The sequence below is a fragment of the Gigantopelta aegis genome, unplaced genomic scaffold (genome assembly GCF_016097555.1).
Source record: "Gigantopelta aegis isolate Gae_Host unplaced genomic scaffold, Gae_host_genome ctg3512_pilon_pilon:::debris, whole genome shotgun sequence".
NCBI lineage: Eukaryota > Metazoa > Mollusca > Gastropoda > Neomphalida > Peltospiridae > Gigantopelta > Gigantopelta aegis.
Window position 1 is genome coordinate 49185 of NW_024533378.1, and position 20816 is coordinate 70000.

Here is a 20816-nt window from a genome sequence, read left to right on the forward strand (position 1 = left end):
CAGTTTTTAAGTTGGCGCCTATCTCTACCTTCCTTTGGGATACATGCTATAATACCTTGTTTTTGAAAATCTGAAAGTTTGCCGGAATTAAATACATGATTAATAGAACGATAGAATTTCCAAAATAATTTATAAAATTCAGCTGTAAAACCGTCTGATCCTGGCATTTTCCATGTTTCATATTTTTTAATACGCTCTTGCATTCATCTAAAATAACCTTCACAACTATCTTTTTCAATTTCTGATAATTTTATTTCAGTATCTAGAAAAATGTTTTTAATTTGTTTTGATTGTTTATTGTAAATATTAGAATATAATTTTTTAAAGAAGGATGAAGTTATTTTCAAAATTTCTAAATTGTCAGTTTGTAGCACACTATCATCGTCGAATATTTCCGATATGTTTTTGTTAATATAGTTTCTTTTTTTCTAAGTTAAGAAACTATTCTGTATTTTTTTTCACCTTCTTCATACCACTTTGCTTTACTTCTAAAAATGATTCCTTTTATGTTTTTTATTACACAAAGTTTCAAGTTCTAATTTTTTTTTTCATGTAGTATTCTGGATTCATCATTAGTAAAAGTATGTGATCTTGATTCTAAATTTAATATTTCTTTTTCAAGATTTTGTTCTTGTTTTAGCATATCTTGTTTTCTTCCTGTTGAGTAATTAATACTTTCGCTTCTTATTCTCATCTTAATAACTTCAAAAAGAAGTTGATCATTAATTGAAAATATCATAGTTTATCGGTTTTCTCCAAAAATGTAATATTCGTCAATAGTTTCTGAAATGATAGTTCTAACAAGTTTTGTATAATTATCATCATATAGTCAGCTTGCATTAAATTTCCAGTATCCTGGTCCTCGTTTTGTGTCATTGAGTAAAATTTGTAATATTATAAGGGAATGGTCCGATTTGTAAATTATGTCTATAGAACATTTTTAATTGAAGCTGAAATGTCTTCCGAAACCAGGAAATAGTCAAGCCTACTTTGTTTAGTAAAATGTTTAAGTCGCCATGTGTACTGACGTTTATCCGGATTACCTATTATCCAAGGGTCATTCAAGTCTAGATATTATTTTATTTCTGCAATACACTTATGGGATAAATTATTGTTTCTTTGTTTATAGTTATATGTGTCTAACATATAATCTTGAACCACGTTCCAGTCACCTGCCATAATAATTGAACCCGGTAAACTTTCTAACTGATCTTTAATGTTTTTGAGGAATATAGGGGAATCCGAGTTTTGACCATATAAATTAAGTAATGACAATTGATATTTTTCTATAGTGATGTCCATAATAATATAACGACCATTTTTATCACATATAAGATGATTCACTGTATATTCAAAATTATTCTTTAAAAATATCATAACACCGGCGCTATTTGAGCTTCCGTGATAAAAATAGCATTTATAACCCCATTCTGCAGCCAAAAGTTTCTCGTCTGGGTTTTTTAGCTATGTGTCTCCTGCAAAAAAACTAATGAACACTTTTTACTACGTAAAAAAAAAGAAAATATCTTGTCTTTTGTGATCAGATTGAAGACCTTTCACATTCAGCGAGAAAATCGTTATGTCGGACATTTTTGCCGTTGGTTAGATTTTTTAAATGTGTGACTTATTTACCTTGAAAGAGTGAAATAGAGAGGCTGCATTAAAATTAAGTGTTTTCAACCTGAGAAACAAGTCCATCGAATTAGTAAAGTAGAGAATAGCTATTTGAAAGAGAAACAAATGGCATTGAACTCTGCATTTTTTTAGAAGTAAAATATTAAATATTCAAATATTCAATTTCATGTGCAGTGAAGAACGGAATCGGCGATATATGCCTCTCGTATTGTAATATGCAATCAAGTTAATCCATGCCGCGACTACCTACAGTATATTATTCATTTGAAAGGAATGCACATGAATTAAAAGTCAACTGTCTGCTTACTCATGGTGGCATTGAACGATTGGTTCATCGATGAATAACGGTGACACCAGATATAATGATTATTTACTTCACGGCAGTCTGCAGTCTTGGTGGTGAACAAAAACCATACCAGTTAGACCTACCTGGTTACCAGATACCTGACATTTGATGCGTATGCCGACCGTGTATTTGTTTCATATAGCGTAGAACATTCGAAAAGACAATGCTGTATGGGATACACGCATTATGAGTAGCATCAAATAATTTAGAAGAGATCAGTAAGATAAAGGTATTCGAGGAAGTAGGCATTATTGTATATATGACGTGTTTTAATAGGACATAACGTCTGCTTTCTTTTGGAAATAAAAAGACAAAAGGATGTGTTGGGGTGCATGAAACTGCTACTTTGATGTGACACGTGTCTTTATCTACACAACACTCATATCTGACACCAGTAACTCTTATGATAAGACCAATGACCTGGAACATGTTGATGAAGAAAGGAATGTGTTGTAATGCCAGAATAGGAAGACATTTGGAAGCCATTCCACCCACCCGGTATGCCCCATTGAAGCACTCAAGACGGTGTGCTTACCAAGCTAATAATAAATATGAGTCACCAGTGAAAAAAATAAACAAGATGCACCCGCTCCCGAGGTACGGGGAAGGATTGTCGATGGCTAGTGCAGGATTCTTGTGTGGAATACCCGTAAGCTAACTTTAGCTTCCAAAACCTGCAGCAAAACGACCGTAATGAAAACTCCCAAAAGACCTTACAGGTTTTTACCTCAATAATGTGTTTGTATATTTTGTTCCTTTTATAAAACACCCATTTAGTGATATTTGGCATGATATAACTGCATATATTACCCTCAAAACTCTAATTTAGACCGAAGAAAAACTGTGAGCCTAGGTGGTATGAATGCTGCAATATTGGAATACCCTAAATTTGTCTTTCAAAGCCTGCACTGAATTGGTTAAGTATGGTTACAAGAGTCCGACTGGATGTGGCACTAGATGAATTGGAATGTTGCACTTTTCCCCTGAATAATTCAAATGTATATTTGGTTATATGTATAAAAATCAAAATCCATGTAGGATATCTTGATTGATATAACTGCATTAATTACCTCAAAACTCAAAGTTAGACCTCAAATATTAGAGTATAGGTAGCAAAGATTCTCGAGATATTGGTACTAATAGCTATTGTATGGCGGCCATCTTGAAAATCAACGATTGCCACTATAATCTAAATGCATCTTGGACAGGTGGTCTCTATTAAAAGTTGAAACCTAAAGCAATGGACAAACAGTTTCGACTTTTTAATGAGAACAGATTAATACAAAAGCAAAACTAATAATAGCCATTGAAGCATTGTTCCTCAATAAGTTGTCTATATATTTCATTTCTTTCAGTAAAGAAAATCCATCTAGTAATATTGTGGGTGATATAACTACACGCATTACCGTACAAACTCTAATTAGATTAAAAGAAAAGCTACGAGCCTAGGTGGTATGGGTTTTGAGGTATAGGAATCAATAGGTTTTTGCATTGCCGCCATCTTGGAAATTCATGATGGCGAACATACGTATCTTGGACAAGTGGTCCTTTTTAAAAGTTGAATTCTAAGGCAATGGTAAAATATTTTCAAATTGTTACTGGTAGTGTGTAAGGATCTGTTGACTACTTGCAAAGTAATTATGTGTTTTTCAGACTTTTATGTTAGTTTTGTAAATATGACTTTCTGTCGTTTGTTGTAAAGGCACATTTTTCAAACTAATTTTACAATGACGCCTTTAATTACTCACAGGTTGTCTATCATTCACATTCTAGGCAGCTGCGTTGAAAATGTCCTTCATACATGAAGCAGCAGTACCATTAATGCCAAGGTGTCGGATTTTATTTTAAATCAACAAAATGTCATGACCGTTTGACCTATGATGACATAATTATTACACCTATTAGTATATATTGTATATCAGTGTTTCGAGAGGGTTTAATATAAACATTTTGAGTGCTAATGTGTGCGGCTATGTCTATTGGTTGCAAAGTTATGATACATTTTGTTCTCTCTTCCACCAAAATATTGTACAATAATCTGTCCTCGCCTCAATATGTTTATGGGGTGATATCCATGAAAAAGCTGCTCCTTACAAAAGTCTATCATACTAATTTATTAACTACAGGCATAAGGCTATTAAAAACACCATGAAAAAGCTGCTCCTTACAAAAGTCTATCATACTAATTTATTAACTACAGACATAAGGCTATTAAAAACACCATGAAAAAGCTGCTCCTTACAAAAGTCTATGATACTAATTTATTAACTACAGGCATAAGGCTATTAAAACCACCATGAAAAAGCTGCTCCTTACAAAAGTCTATCATACTAATTTATTAACTACAGACATAAGGCTATTAAAAATAAAAAGCTGCTCCTTACAAAAGTCTATCATACTAATTTATTAACTACAAGCATATGTCTATTAAAAACACCATGAACATTTGCCCGCTCATGAGATACAAATGCGTTAAATTTCGGGGTCTGGCCCATGGACCATGGGTGTTTCTGCACCTCTATGATCAACCTTTTTTCGTTAATATTTTGTTTTGGCATTGCTTTTCAGTAAAATAAAGATGTTCGTCAATGGTGTCAACACGTGTTTTTTTGGTGGAAGATCTAAAATATTACAACATTATGACATCATAAACTGGGGGTTTCTGTGCGCGTCAGAGCAGCAAGCAGCAAAAATTGTTCGAACGATCGAAAAAAACTGCGCTAGTGGAAATATGTATATGGTAATTCATTGGAAATGATTTTTGCTGCCGACGCGCTGCGCTAGAGTGGGATGACCTTTAGTCTCCTTTGAATATGAGTCCCGAGTTGGTGGTGATAACACGTGACACTCTCAGACAATGTCAACAGAACCACTGAAAAAAGGCATTCAAAGCCATCTCAAACTACTCTTTTTTTTTCACTTTTAAAACAATGTTTCCAGGGAATTTATAAGATGGTTATGGTCCATGAACTGTATCGATGTTGGTGTTTAGATGTCCTTGTGTGTGTAGTACGACTTAATGGTACATATGATCTACACAAAATGCAGACATAAAGAGTTAGATATGTTGGTGTGTGGACGTCCTGTGTGTGTGTGTGTGTGTGTGTGTGTGTGTGTGTGTGTGTGTGTGTGTGTGTGTGTAGTGCGACTTAATGGTACATATGAGCTACACAAAATACAAACAAACAAAGTTAGAGATATTGGTGTTTGTGTGTGTGTGTGTGTGTAGTACGACTTAAGGGTACATATGATCTACACAAAATACGGACAGACTTAGAAATAGCGATATAGTTGTGTACAGTGTGTGGACGTGCAAGTGTACATGTGTGTGTGTGTGTGTGTATGTCGGTCTTCTGTGTGGAGACTGTGCCGTGTGTGTGTGTGTGTGTGTGTGTGTGTGTAGTGCGACTTAATGGTACATATGAGCTACACAAAATACAAAGAAACAAAGTTAGAGATGTTGGTGTTTAGATGTCCTTGTGTGTGTGTGTGTAGTACGACTTAAGGGTACATATGATCTACACAAAATACGGACAGACTTAGAAATAGCGATATAGTTGAAGTACAGTTTGTTTTTGCAAGCGATGACATCGTAATGGTTTCTTGTTATAATCGGCTCTTCTCCTACTAGAGACTCGTGCCGTGTGGTGTAGACGTAACCACCTATCTCAGGGGCGTAACCACCTATTTCAGGGGTGGACCTAGCATTTTTGATAGTCAGACGTAACCACCTCTCTCAGGAGCGGTACTAGCATTTCCAAGAATCAGACGTAACCACCTATCTCAGGGGCTAACCTAACATTTCTAATAGTCGGATGTAACCACCTATCTCAGGGGCCGACCTAGCATTTCTTATAGTTGGATGTAACCACCTATCTCAGGGCGGACCGTCAACCTATAGTTGGATGTAACCACCTATCTCAGGGGCGAACCTAGCATTTCTAATAGTCGGACGTAACCACCTATCTCAGGGGCGGACCTAGCATTTCTAATAGTCAGACGTAACCACCTATCTCAGGGGCGGACCTAGCATTTCTAAGAGTCAGACGTAATGACCTATCTCAGGGGCCGACCTAGCATTTCTAATAGTCAGACGTAACGACCTATCTCAGGGACGGACCTAGCATTTCTAATAGTCAGACGTAACCACCTATCTCAGGGTCGGACCTAGCATTTCTAATAGTCAGACGTAACCACCTATCTCAGGGGTGTAACCACCTATCTCAGGGTCGGACCTAGCATTTCTAATAGTCAGACGTAACCACCTATCTCAGGGGCAGACCTAGCATTTCTAATTGTCGGACATAACCACCTATCCCAGGGGTGGACCTGGCATTTTTAATAGTTGGACGTAACTACTTATCCCAGGGGCAGTCCTAGCATTTCTGATATTTGGACGGGAAACATCTAAAAACAAAAACAAAGCTGCATCTTGTATTTCTTAGATACGCTGGACCCCTCCCCCAAATCCTTCCTTAGATCCACTCCTGTTTGTTAATCGCATATCCCAGAACAGTTTGTATATACTTATTTTCGTGCTTATATCCACTTTAAGGTTCAATCATGCTGTCCTGGTCACACACCTCAGCTATCTGGGCTGTCTGTTCAGGACAGTGAGTTAATTGTTAGCTTGTTAGTGGTTAGCTAGAAAGAAGTCGGTGTAGTGGCCTTATACCTAACCATCGAGTCGTGGAACTCACTCTAGATGGGAGCCGGGCTGCGAACCCAGTACCTACCATCCTCAAGTTAAAATGCTTAACCGCCATACAACCAAGAGCGATTATTGAAGAGTTTAGAGGGTAGGTACAATGTCATTTACTCAGGCCCGTGTCTAGCCTTCGATAAATGGGGCTCGGTGAAGGGTGGGGGATTGTGTGTGTGTGTGGGGGGGGGGGGGGGGGGGGCTACAATTATTATTCTCCCAGTCACTACAATCAAATGACCCGAATAACATATCTGTAACGCCATAAACACTTTAAAGGGACAGTCCTGAGTTTACAACCTTTGTAAAATGTGTCCGACCAATAGAACCTTTTCGATGACGTAACATACAAATTAATTAATAATAATAAAAATATTTAAAATATTAGTGTCTGTATTGACAAGGTGTTTACTGTTGTCCCAATGCTTATAGTAGCCCAGGCTGGATTTTACCTCCCGATAATATCGTACGTACGAACAAATATATATCACGAATTAAAGTAAAAACTGAGTGCTACAAACATTAATATATGACCGCAAACACATTCGATATACAGACACTGGTATTCTAAACAAGAAAAATGTATTTAGTATGACATAGTAGTCGCCAAAAAGGCTCTGTTATCGCAAACATCTTACAATGGCTGCAAACTCGGGACAGTCCTTTTAACAAATCAATAATAATGAAGGGAAACAACCGGTTTGGGTAATCCTATTTATTCCGATGAAATTTCTTTTAGAATGATGCCTTCAATATAACATGCTCTGACGAATGTATAGACGAATATGGGTGGTACAATTAACAAGTTTTAATCATACAAAATGTTTCAAGCAGAAATGTAGCAAACTGAAAGTAAATTGCCATCAAATGTCCTAGAATTCTCGCCCCGTTCTGGAGCTTGAGTAATTTGCAGATATAAATTTCCTCTTTTTATAATTTTAGGATCCCTCTTTATAAAATCCCGTTCAGATATTAATCAGATCAACAAAGATCCACTCCGTAGTAATCCCACGATGACGTCATCGTTGTTGAATCGTCAAACGTCGGAGCTGAAATGAGCTGACACTGTTGGCTGTTCTGGTTGTAGATGAATGCCAAACAATCGCGACGGCCGCATCTGCTCGCGCAATTCATGACGTCAACGCCGGAAATGACGTCATTTGCCGAGTTCAGTCGCGTCTCTCGTACACGGTGAAAAAGTCGAGAGAAAGCACAATCTGTTAATAACAATGATCATTATTTATTAAAGTTACAAAGTTACCATTTTATAGAACCATTTACTAATACAAAATACTAACACATACCCAGTGTGGTAGGTACAGGGTTCGTATCCCGGTATCGGCTCTCACCCAGAGCGAGTTGAAGCGACTCGGGGGATAGGTTTAAGGCCACTACACTGACCTCTCTCTCACTAACCACTAACAGAGGCGGTCCCCTGCCCCCCTCCCTCCCCCTCCCCCACCCCTAAATTTTGCGATAGTTATAATTTTATTATATATTAATTTTCTTTTTTTTCGATCCTCCTCCAAACCTCCCCCAAAGTTCCCTTGGCATCCGACCTGATGTCACTGCCCCCCCCCCCTCCTCCCCAAAAAGAGGATTTTCTGGATCCGTCACTGACTAACAACTAAGAACTAACCTACTGGGTTTTTTATGTTTTCAGAACTTGATTATATTTACTTCTACATGACTGTATTAAATACATTTACTTGTATATGGCCAGTAAGGGATCTTTTATATGCAAAATCTCAAAGATACGATAGCACATACCACGGCATTTGATGTACCAGTCGTGGTGCACAGGTTGGACTGAGAAATGAATTCCTATAATGTTAATAAAACGAAGTAACGGAAGTATTTTATTATTATACTTTTTATTTATTTAATTTTGTTTTATTTTATTATTATTATTTAAAAAATAATGCAACAAACGAACGGACGAATGTACACACACGGACGCACAGACAGACAACAGACAAGCAATTATGCAAACACATAACTAGCCTACGTCTTACCTTGGAATATTTCAGGTGTAAGAATGAAAGAAACGAAGCCGAAAAAAAGAAGAAGAAAAACAGAAGGAAAAAAAAGAAAGAAACAAAAAACAATTGTGCTTCCGGGAACCCAACCATACATTGAAAAAACAAAGGCCAGCCCTAAAGGATTTTTTTTAATGTATTGCCTTTTCGTGATTTTTTTCTTCTTCTAATAATAATAATAATAATAATAATAATAATTATTATTATTATTATTATTATTATTATTATTATTTTATTGATATGTAAGTAAAAAGAGTAAAACATTGTTTTTAACACCAGACTACCGACCCTGCATGTTGCCTAAAAGACAAAAACATTGTTTTTAACATCAGACTACCGACCCTGCATGTTGCCTAAAAGACATATATGTTTAAAAAGCCAACCAACCACCCACCTACCCTCCCGTCCAATAAACCAATAAACCAACCAGCCAATGAACCAACTGCTTAACACACCAACCAACTAGACAATCGCCCAACAAACAAACTACACAACCGCCCAACAAACAAACCAACTAGACAATCACCCAACAAACCAACCAACTAGACAATAACCAAACAAACAAATACACAACACAACCGCCAACAAACCAACCAACTAGACAATCACCAAACCAACCAACCAACCAACTAGACAATCAACAAACAAACAACTACACAACACAACCGCCAGCAAACCAATCAACTAGACAATCACCAAACAAACAAATACACAACACAACCGCCAACAAACCAACCAACTAGACAATCACCAAACCAACCAACCAACTAGACAATCACCAAACAAACCAACCAACTAGACAATCACCAAAGAAACAAATACACAACACAACCGCCAGCAAACCAACCAACTAGACAATCACCAAACCAACCAACCAACTAGACAACCACCCAACAAACCAACCAACCGGACACCCAACCGACCAGTTATCCACTACCACATCCAGCCACCTAACAAACCATGCAGAGAACCAACCAATCAACCAGACAACCAACCAACCACCCATCCACTACCCCTACCAGCCACCTAACAAACCAGCCAGACAACTAACCAATCAACCAGACAACAAAACAACCAACCAGACAACCAACCAACCAACCAAACAACCAACCAACCGGACAACCAACCAACCAACCAGACAAACAAATAACCAACCAGACAACCAACAAACCAGACAACCAGATAACCAAACAACCAACCAGACAACCAACCAAGCAACCAGACAACCAATCAGACAACTATTTCATTTCAACTTATTTCCGTGCTTATATCCAATTAAGGTTCAAGCACGCTGTCCTGGACATACACCTCTTTCTGTCTAGGACAGCGGGTTAGACTTGTCAGTGGTTAGTGAGAGTGACAATAAGGTGTAGTGGTCTTACGAAATAGAATAGCCGGTGTCACAAAATACAATCGCTCCCTCAAAATGTTCTCCCACCCCCGACGAATCTATTTCAAAATTAACCCCTCCCCTTGAAATAGAATCGGCCTGACCCACGAAATGAAACCTCCCCTAGCCCTAGTCCTAACCCTAGTCCTAACCCTAACCCTAACCCTAATACTAATCCTAACCCTACCCTAACCCTAACCCTAACCCTAACCCTAACCCCAATTCAGGGGCGATTTTATTTGGAAATAGAATGGGGGGGGGGGGGGGGAGGGCGGATATATTTCGCAACACCGATACCGAGCTGTGAACCCAGTGCCTACCAGCCTTATTTCCGATGGCCTAACCACGACACTACCGAGGCCGGTCATACTAACTAACCTGTCGCCCTTGTGCCAAGAACCTGAACCTCAGAAAGCATTAGTGTGTCATAATTGTTCTCCATTCTCCACTTCTTAATACGGACGAATCGACCAATCACGGGCGAGCGGCATTTAAACTGTACAGTCTCACCACGCCCCAGTGTGTCGTTGCGGTTGTAGCACTGGACTGGGGTGGCGCGTGCACAGCCTATTGGATTCTCCATAAACACGTCAATGGTGAAGCTGTGAAGTCGCCTCCCTGCAACACAAATTCATATTTTAAAGGAACGGAATACTTTATTGTTAAATGACATCTTAAGCAGTAGTAAGAATTTTGCCATATGCTTATTGAGGGAGAGCGAGAGAGAGAGAGAGAGAGAGAGAGAGAGAGAGAGAGAGAGAGAGAGAGAGAGAGAGAGAGAGAGAGAGAGAGAGAGTTGTACTTACAGAATCTGCCGTGTTCGTGATGGTAACGTCATGTATTATAGACAAGATAGTACATACCACGGCCTTTGTTACACTAGTCGTGGAGCACTGCCGGGGGGAATCGAATCCAGATCGATCGCGCATCTCAGGCGAGCGCTGTAACACTTAGCTACGTCCCGCCCCCGAACCTTAATTGGATATAAGCACGAAAAGAAATATAAATGAATTGAAATATGCGGTAACTTTAACAAAATGGTATGTGTGCTGAACTATTGTGTTTACAGTCGTCGTCTCCTACGTCACAGCAAAAAAAAACAAAAAAAAAACAAAAAAACAAAAAAACAAAACAACAACAAACAAAAACAAACAACAAACAAACAAACAAACAAACAAAAACCGTGTGTATCAATTTGTTTTAGGTCATAGGTAATTCTACCACAGGCCTACCTCACTATTAGGATCAAATACGAGGGTACATGATTCTTCTAGGACGTTGAGAAAACGTTTCAGCTGAACGTGCTTATACTTATCAAAGTTTGTTTGTTTGTTTGTTTAACGACACCACTAGAGCACACTGATATACCAGTCGTGGTGCACTGGCTGGAACGAGAAATAGCCGAATGGGCCCACCGACGGTGATCGATTCTAAACCGACCGCGCATCAAGCGAGCGCTTTACCACTGGGCTACGTCCCGCCACTTATACTTATGGCGTTGTGCAACATCATTTAGGGGCGTAGTACCAGTCAGTTACTTCATAAACTTACTCGTGGTATGAATGGCTATTTGGATGTTTTCTATTTATATTTATATGGAACGTTGTACATATCAGTTACTTCATAAATTTATTCGTGGTTGAATATATATTTTTTATTTTTTAAAGTTGACTTTTTGACAAATTTAATTACTCTTATTACTCATTATTGTATGCTTTTTTAAACCCTAACCCTAAAATTAACCCATTTTCTTTCGGGGGTTGCCTTTGGTTGTAATTCAGTTACATAGCGCCATACCCAAAAACTTCATTCTGGCAGAAACACCGATTACGTACAATTTCTAACATGTAGTGATATCACGGTCCCAAACCCTGACACTACCAAACTACTTCTGGGTTAATAAACTTTACTTTAAAAAAAGAAGAAAAAAACTAAACAATACACGTAGCTGTTGAAATATAGTACTTACACAAATTGCTATAAGTGAAGTTCGTGACGATGACGTCATGTATGTCAAAGTAGCCACGCAGATCCACCATCCACCACGGTTCCATGTCGCCGTATTTCGTTGCTGCGGATAAGCTCGTGTTTCCATCCACTGCACGAGATGCTACGTTATTAACGTTAAACACTGTACTCATGGTGGCAGGTTTATGAAAAGCAACGTTTGAAAAAGTTCCTGATAAAAAACAAACAGAAAAACCAGTCAAACAATATGAATGAAAATTAATTAATGATTAACTTCAGCACACACACACGCACGCACGCACGCACGCACGCACGCTCACACACACACACACACAAGCCACACACATTCACACACAGACACACGCACATAAACACGCAGACACATGCACATGCACACACAACCACAAACACAAGACACACACACACATACACACACACACACACACAGCCACACACATTCGCACACACACACACATGTACACACAGACACACACACACACACACACCACAGACACACACACACATACACACACACAGACACACACACAAGCCACACACATTCACACACACACACATAAACAGACATGCACACACACAGAGACACACACACACACACACACACACACACACAAGCCACACACATTCACACACAGACACACGCACATAAACACGCAGACACATGCACATGCACACACACACACACACACACACACACACACACACACACACACACACACACACACACACACACAAATGAAGACAGAGACACATAGACACACACACACACACAGAGACACACACACAGAAATGAAGACACACACACACACACGAGCCGCACACACACACGCGCACACGAGCCAGACAAACACACACAAACATACACAAACACACACACACACACACACACACACACTCACACACACACACGAGACACACAGAGAGAGAGAGAGAGAGAGAGAGAGAGAGAGAGAGAGAGAGAGAGAGAGAGAGAGAGAGAGAGAGACACACACACACACACACACACACACAAAATAGCAAACACAACGTCTGTGGATCACGACTGATATATCTGTCGGATGGTGCACATAAAAGATCCCTGTTTAAATCAATTAGCGGGTTTCCTCTCTAAGACTATACAATGGCGTAGCCAGCATCAGGCAGACGAGGGGCTTGCGTCGTGTGGAATCTCACCAGATTCCCCCCCCCCCCCCCCCCCCATGACACTGATATCTATTTTACAGGTCTGGGTTTTGCTCGGCGTTTTTACCTCTCTGGCTACGCCCCAGCTATATGTCAACATTACCAAATGTTTGACAGACAATAGCCGAAGATCAATAAATCAATGCACTCTAGAGATATCGTTAAACAAAAAGGAACTTTAATTTCATCTCTATCCCTATCTCTATATATGTCTGTATATCCGTCTATCTATCTGTCTGTCTGTATTTAGTTTAGCTCATACGTACTATTAAGTCGTACTACACACAATGTCATCATCCAAACACCAACATATTTCAACATCGTAACACAAATCTTGTTTCTCCTTTTCCGTCTCTCGAACAGACCAAATAGAAAATTGAAATGTTGCAACTGTGGAAGCTTGAAGGAAAACTATTCATGAACGCTCCCGTAAACGTGATATAAACGTGTCTCTCACTGGGAATTTTCACTGTGTTTGGGCTCATCAGGGGCGGGCAGATCCAGAAATATTTTCGGGGTGACTAACGGGAAAAGGGCATGTTAACTGCTAAATTGAAGCTTGCCGTTAATTTGAATCTCAGTTTTAAACCATTTAGCCAATTTCAAACTTGAAGCTTCAAATTTGCCGAAGCATTTAGAGCGTGAAAATAATACCCATCCCAATGTTTAGTCTTGTGTGTTGCGTGTGTGTTTGTGTGTATTTGTGTAGTTGTTTGACATATATACATCATATAAAATATATAAAATCAGCTTTCATCACCAGTATCATATCAGTTGTTCAACATGTCAGCTATTTTTCAAACTTCGTTTTAAATTGGCGAAGTAGTTTCAAATAGGATGTCAAACATCCATCTATATTGAAACTGCCCGCTATATAGAAGCGGAGTCTTAAATTAGCAACGATCCCAATAGAAAAAAAAATCAAATGAAGAAAACAAGGCCGCTTGAATATGTTTTAAAAGAGGACAGTTCCCCTGCACACCCCATCACCCCCACCCCGGGATCTGCCTCTGCTAATTTTACACGCATCTTGTTTATCAGATTCTAAAGCTGGACAAGAACAGTATTTATTATTAATTTATTTATTCTCCAACTGGGTGTTCTGTGTGCACAAAGCTGAATTGTTCTGATATATATATATATATATTTTTTTTTTTTTCGAATTGTCACAGTGACATTCCTGAGTTTGCTGCACTTTTGGAAAGGGACTAAAAGGGACTTTTTAATGATTGCAATTATAGATAAATTATATTGTTTTCTGCATACAATATTAATGGCTGTATATTAAACGTGTTTCTGATCGTTCTAATATTGTACTAGGTTAAATTTCATTTTAGTTCCAAACATATTTGTTTTCGTACGTGCGAAATTATTTGAAGACGAAATCCAGTTTGGGCTTCTTACAAATATTAAGACGACCAGAAACACATTAAATATACAGAGACTGAAATGTATTTAATATGTACGTTTAATCATAGAAACATTTTATTAGTCGGAAACATCTTACAATGCAACAAACTCAGGAATGTCTCTATAGGTAGTACTAAACCAAATAACTTCTGGCTGGGTCAAAGATCGAGGTGCACCCAACTTTTGATAGAGAAGTGAACACCACAAGTCCTGTGATTGGTTATAGATGTGAGTGTGTTGGTTGCAAAAAATAATAGTTCCATCTCGGTAAAAGAAAAATGCAATTTTATTTCATCTAGTACCAATGTGTCAAGTAGGCTTGTGCTTGAAACATGTATGGGGTACCTGTAAACAAAAAAAAGTACTTGAATTGTGTGCAGAACTAGGGTAGTCATAGACGCTACCCGTTATCTCATAAACGAACAGCTTGGCCCCCATTTGTTTCTGATTCACTTTAAATGTGAGGGGTGGTAGTATTTATATCCGTGGCTGCAGGTAGGAGTTTTAACCACATATGTTACTATTGTCGTCTATGGGATTTGACTTGATAGTATACACCCTTTAAGACTACATTCAAGTGCAATTTATATATTGAACTGTGCAAGTACGACCCAAGTGATTTTTATTCTGTGTCCTGCTATGTCTTCAATAATTTAATGGTTAGTTAATCATGGGCCAGCAATCAGACCAATTAGTGTGAAATTAAATTGCAGCCATCAATAACAGAATGGTTTTAATTGTTGTCCACAACTTAACAGCTAAGGCTTGAATGAACGAATTGATGCATTGATGGATGAATGAATGAATGAATGAATGAATGAATAAATAAATGTTTAACGACACCCCAGCTCGAAAAATACATCGGCTATTGGGTGCCAAACTATAGTAATTTAAGACATGAAGTGATGATCAATTTCAATATAAAAATTCAAGACTCAAATATAACACCGAAGGACTTTAAACCATGACAATTACGCGTCAACAGACACAAGCATCTTATAAGTATTCGGTTTCATACACAAAAGACAGACCCAAGGAGGACATCTCTGCTGTCTGTACTCTTGAGGTTCTCAGTCGCGATGGCAACTCTGTCATGAGATCTGTGTGTTATTCACCCAAGAGCTGACCCTAACCCTTGAGGTTCTCAATCGCAATGGCAACTCTGTCGTGAGATCTGTGTGTCATTCACCCAAGAGCTAACCCTAACCTTTGAGGTTCTCAATCACAATGGTAACTGTCGTGAGATCTGTGTGTCATTCACCCAAGAGCTGACCCTAACCCTTGAGGTTCTCAATCGCACTGGTAACTTTATCGGGAGATCTGTGTGTCATTCACCCAAGAGCTGACCCTAATCCTTGAGGTTCTCAGTCGCAATGGCAACTCTCTCGTGAGATCTGTGTGTCATTCACCCAAGAGCTGACCCTAACACTTGAGGTTCTTAATCACAATGGCAACTCTGTCGTGAGATCTGTGTGTCATTCACCCAAGAGCTGACCCTAACCCTTGAGGTTCTCAATCGCAATGACAACTCTGTCGTGAGATCTGTATGTCATTCACCCAAGAGCTGACCCTAACCCTTGAGGTTCTTAATCGCAATCGCAACTCTGTCGTGAGATCTGTGTGTCATTCACCCAAGAGCTGACCCTAACCCTTGAGGTTCTCAATCACAATGGCAACTCTGTCGTGAGATCTGTGTGTCATTCACCCAAGAGCTGACCCTAACCCTTGAGGTTCTCAATCGCACTGGTAACTTTATCGGGAGATCTGTGTATCATTCACCCAAGAGCTGACCCTAATCCTTGAGGTTCTCAGTCGCAATGGCAACTCTGTCGTGAGATCTGTGTGTCATTCACCCAAGAGCTGACCCTAACCCTTGAGGCAACTGGCAACTCTGTCGTGAGATCTGTGTGTCATTCACCCAAGAGCTGACCCTAACACTTGAGGTTCTCAATCGCAGTGACAACTCTGTCGTGAGATCTGTGTGTCATTCACCCAAGAGCTGACCCTAACCCTTGAGGTTCTCAATCGCAATGACAACTCTGTCGTGAGATCTGTGTGTCTTTCACCCAAGAGCTGACCCTAACCCTTGAGGTTCTTAAGCACAATGGTAACTCTGTCGTGAGATCTGTGTGTCATTCAACCAAGAGCTGACACTAACCCTTGAGGTTCTTAATCACAATGGTAACTCTATCGGGAGACATGTGTCATTCACCCAAGAGCTGACCCTAAACCTTGAGGTTCTTAATCACAATGATAACTCTATCGGGAGACATGTGTGTCATTCACCCAACAGCTGAGACCAATAATATTATATGTAATACCACGTTGTAAACAATGTTTCATGTTGGAATGGAAAATACAACGTACAACACAATTTGTGACTTATGTTATTCATTTAACATCCCGGTAAAACAACACAAAGAAAAAACAATACTGTGTTAGAATAATAAGACAATAACCACATTCCTCAAGGGCAGATCTAATATTTCCGATGGGGGGGGGGGGGGGGGGGGGGGGGGGGGGCGAGACATCCCATAAAGGGACATTAAAAAACAGAGAAATTGAAGATGTATATAGAACAATAAAAGTATTTTATCTAGTGGAACCCCATATTCTCTCTTAAATCCGCACTTGATAGTTTGACTTGTTGTACTAAGAACAAGAGCAATAACAAATCTTCCAGGTAAGAGTACAGGATGGGGGGGGGGGGGGGGAGGGTAGGGTCCGAAAACCCCCCACCCTGCTAAACGTCCTGGAGACGCGCCTGTCATCAAGCTACAGCAAAAGTTATAGTTAAATATTTTTTGGTTTGTTTAACAACGCCACTGGAGCACATTGACAACACTGGAGTACCGTGACTTACTGATGATCGGCTATTGAATGTCAAACATTTGGTAATTTTGACATATTATAGTCTAAGAGAAGAATTCCGGTACATTGTTCCATATATTCAATGTGTATTCATTACATACGCTATTTATATATTATGATTACAAAAGTTTAATTAAGTAACACAACTTACTTCCACAGGACAGTTTTCTGGAATTAACAGATGTGTGATATATCAAAGGCCGTGGTATGTGCTGTCCTGTCTGTGGGATGTCTATAAAAAAGCCTTGCTACCAATGGGAAAATTTAGCGGGCTATATGTCAAAATTACCAAATGTTTGACATCCAATAGCCGATAATTAATATATCAATGTGCTCTAGTGGTGTGGTTGAACAAAACAACCTTTTTGTTCAATCGACTTAACACGTGAACAACGCATGTGAGATTTTGTAATGCATATATGTTCAATAAAAGAAGTGTCTTTATTACCATAGTAAGGTTAATTATGTGTATAATAAAGAATAAAAAGTCAGTCTGATGATCGATTGAAAAAAGGACACGTTAGATTTGCACGGAACAATAGTGCGCGTCAATTCGAATTTATGATTAATTAATTCTACAGTAGTTATGACAGCGTACACGGTGGGGAAAAGTTACTAAAGCAAAACAGAACCAGTGAAGCGAAAGTTGTACACAAACTCCTTTCATTTCTAATTTACTACGATTAATCGACACATGGCTGTCCTACACGTTCTATTGAATATAAGTAAAATGAAAACATTAAAGAAATTCACCATCAGCATCCATCCATGACACAGTTGTAAGATATTCGCTTGTTGTGTGGTCGGTGTTGGATCGATCCTGGTCCCATTGGACTATTTCTAGTTCCAGGCAGTGTACCACGACTGGTAGATAAAAGGCGAAAATTATTTTTAGAACCCGCCCGTGATTAGCACAAAGACAGTGAAATTTCCAGTGAGAGATGATGTTGATTAATAACAAGTTTACGGGGGACGTTTTTAAATGAGCATTTCTATGGTAACACATTTAACATTCAGACGTGTCTATCAACCGTTACTGAATAACTATGATACATCAAGGTGTTCTTGTGTGCTTTACTGAATATTTGATAGACATCCAATTGTTCTTTTGAAATTTATGATAAATTCACTGGCTACCATTGTTACATATCCCCAACACATTAGACATTGGTGAAGGGGTGGGCAGGAATGTCCAAAAAGGGTCGGTAACGCACGTGACGTGGATTCGGACACAGTTTTGAAGTGTCATGGATTTCATTCTAGAATTGTGTGGAGTGTGCAGAGATAGGTCGGTGTTAAAGTGTATTCATGGAAGGAAAGATGGTCTACATGAATCAGCCTAAAATAAAGGATAATTATTCTTAAGGCCGTCTTACACCAACGCAGCGCGTAGTCAGCGCGTCAGTAGTGAAGCGTCAATAATGCCCACATATACGCAGCGTGTCGAGCAGAAATAAAAGAGAGAAAAAAAATTGAAAAGAGGAAAAGAAAAACGGATTTGATTTGAAATATGGCATTGAACTCTGCATTGTTTGAGAAGTAAAATATTAAATATTCAAATATTTAATTTCATGTGCAGTGAAGTAAGGAATCAGCGATATATGCCTCTCGTATTGTAATTTGCAATCAAGTTAATCTATGCCGCGACTACCTACAGTATATTATTCATTTGCAAGAAATGCACATGAATTAAAAGTCTAGTTTCTGCTTACTCATGGTGGCATTGAACGATTGGGTCATCGACGAATAACGGTGACACCAGATATAATGATTATTTACTTCAAGGCAGTCTGCAGTCTTGGTGGTGAATGATCACGAACAAAAATCATACCAGTTAGACATACCTGGTTACCAGATACCTGACATTTGATGCGTATGCCGACCGTGTATTTGTTTCATATCGCACAGAACATTCGAAAAGACGATGCTGTATGGGATACATGCATTATGAGTAGCATCAAATAATTTAGAAGAGATCAGTAAGATAAAGGTATTCGAGGAAGTAGGCATTATTGTATATATGACGTGTTTTAATAGGACATAACGTCTGCTTTCTTTTGGAAATAAAAAGGCAAAAGGATGTTTTGGGGTGCATGAAACTACTACTTTGATGTGACACGTGTCTTTATCTACACAACACTCATATCTGACACCAGTAACTCTTATGATAAGACCAATGACCTGGAACATGTTCATGAAGAAAGGAATGTGGTTTAATGCCAGAATAGGAAGACATTTGGAAGCCATTCCACCCACCCGCCCCATTGAAGCACTCAAGACGGTGTGCTTACCAAGCTAATAATAAATATGAGTCACCAGTGAAAAAAATAAACAAGATGCACCCGCTCCCGAGGTACGGGGAAGGATTGTCGATGGCTAGTGCAGGATTCTTGTGTGGAATACCCGTAAGCTAACTTTAGCTTCCAAAACCTGCAGCAAAACGACCATAATGAAAACTCCCAAAAGACCTTACAGGTTTTTACCTCAATAATGTGTTTGTATATTTTGTTCCTTTTATAAAACACCCATTTAGTGATATTTGGCATGATATAACTGCATATATTACCCTCAAAACTCTAATTTAGACCGAAGAAAAACTGTGAGCCTAGGTGGTATGAGTGCTGCAATATTGGAATACCCTAAATTTGTCTTTCAAAGCCTGCACTGAATTGGTTAAGTATGGTTACAAGAGTCCGACTGGATGTGGCACTAGATGAATTGGAATGTTGCACTTTTCCCCTGAATAATTCAAATGTATATTTGGTTATATGTATAAAAATCAAAATCCATGTAAGATATCTTGATTGATATAACTGCATTAATTACCTCAAAACTCAAAGTTAGACCTCAAATATTAGAGTATAGGTAGCAAAGATTCTCGAGATATTGGTACTAATAGCTATTGTATGGCGGCCATCTTGAAAATCAACGATTGCCACTATAATCTAAATGCATCTTGGACAGGTGGTCTCTATTAAACGTTGAAACCTAAAGCAATGGACAAACAGTTTCGACTTTTTAATGAGAACAGATTAATACAAAAGCAAAACTAATAATAGCCATTGAAGCATTGTTCCTCAATAAGTTGTCTATATATTTCATTTCTTTTAGTAAAGAAAATCCATCTAGTAATATTGTGGGTGATATAACTACACGCATTACCGTACAAACTCTAATTAGATTAAAAGAAAAGCTACGAGCCTAGGTGGTATGGGTTTTGAGGTATAGGAATCAATAGGTTTTTGCACTGCGGCC

At 38.8% G+C, this 20816-nt stretch overlaps 1 protein-coding gene across 2 annotated transcripts; it reads right to left on the reverse strand.

Moving 5' to 3' along the window:
* Nucleotides 1-7383: 7383 nt before the first annotated feature.
* LOC121392198 lies at nt 7384-13690 on the reverse strand. 2 transcript variants are annotated; one of them, XM_041523536.1, is made up of 4 exons: nt 13547-13690; nt 12082-12210; nt 10491-10730; nt 7384-7900 (listed from the first exon to the last, which is right to left on the reverse strand). In XM_041523536.1, the coding sequence occupies exons 1-4, from the start codon at nt 13599-13601 to the stop codon at nt 7665-7667; spliced, it is 660 nt and encodes a 219-aa protein (XP_041379470.1). In that variant the 5' UTR covers nt 13602-13690; the 3' UTR covers nt 7384-7664. The 2 variants fall into 2 exon arrangements, with proteins under 2 accessions (XP_041379470.1, XP_041379468.1); XM_041523534.1 differs by having other exon boundaries at nt 12082-12291.
* Between the last annotated feature and the right edge of the window lie 7126 nt (nt 13691-20816).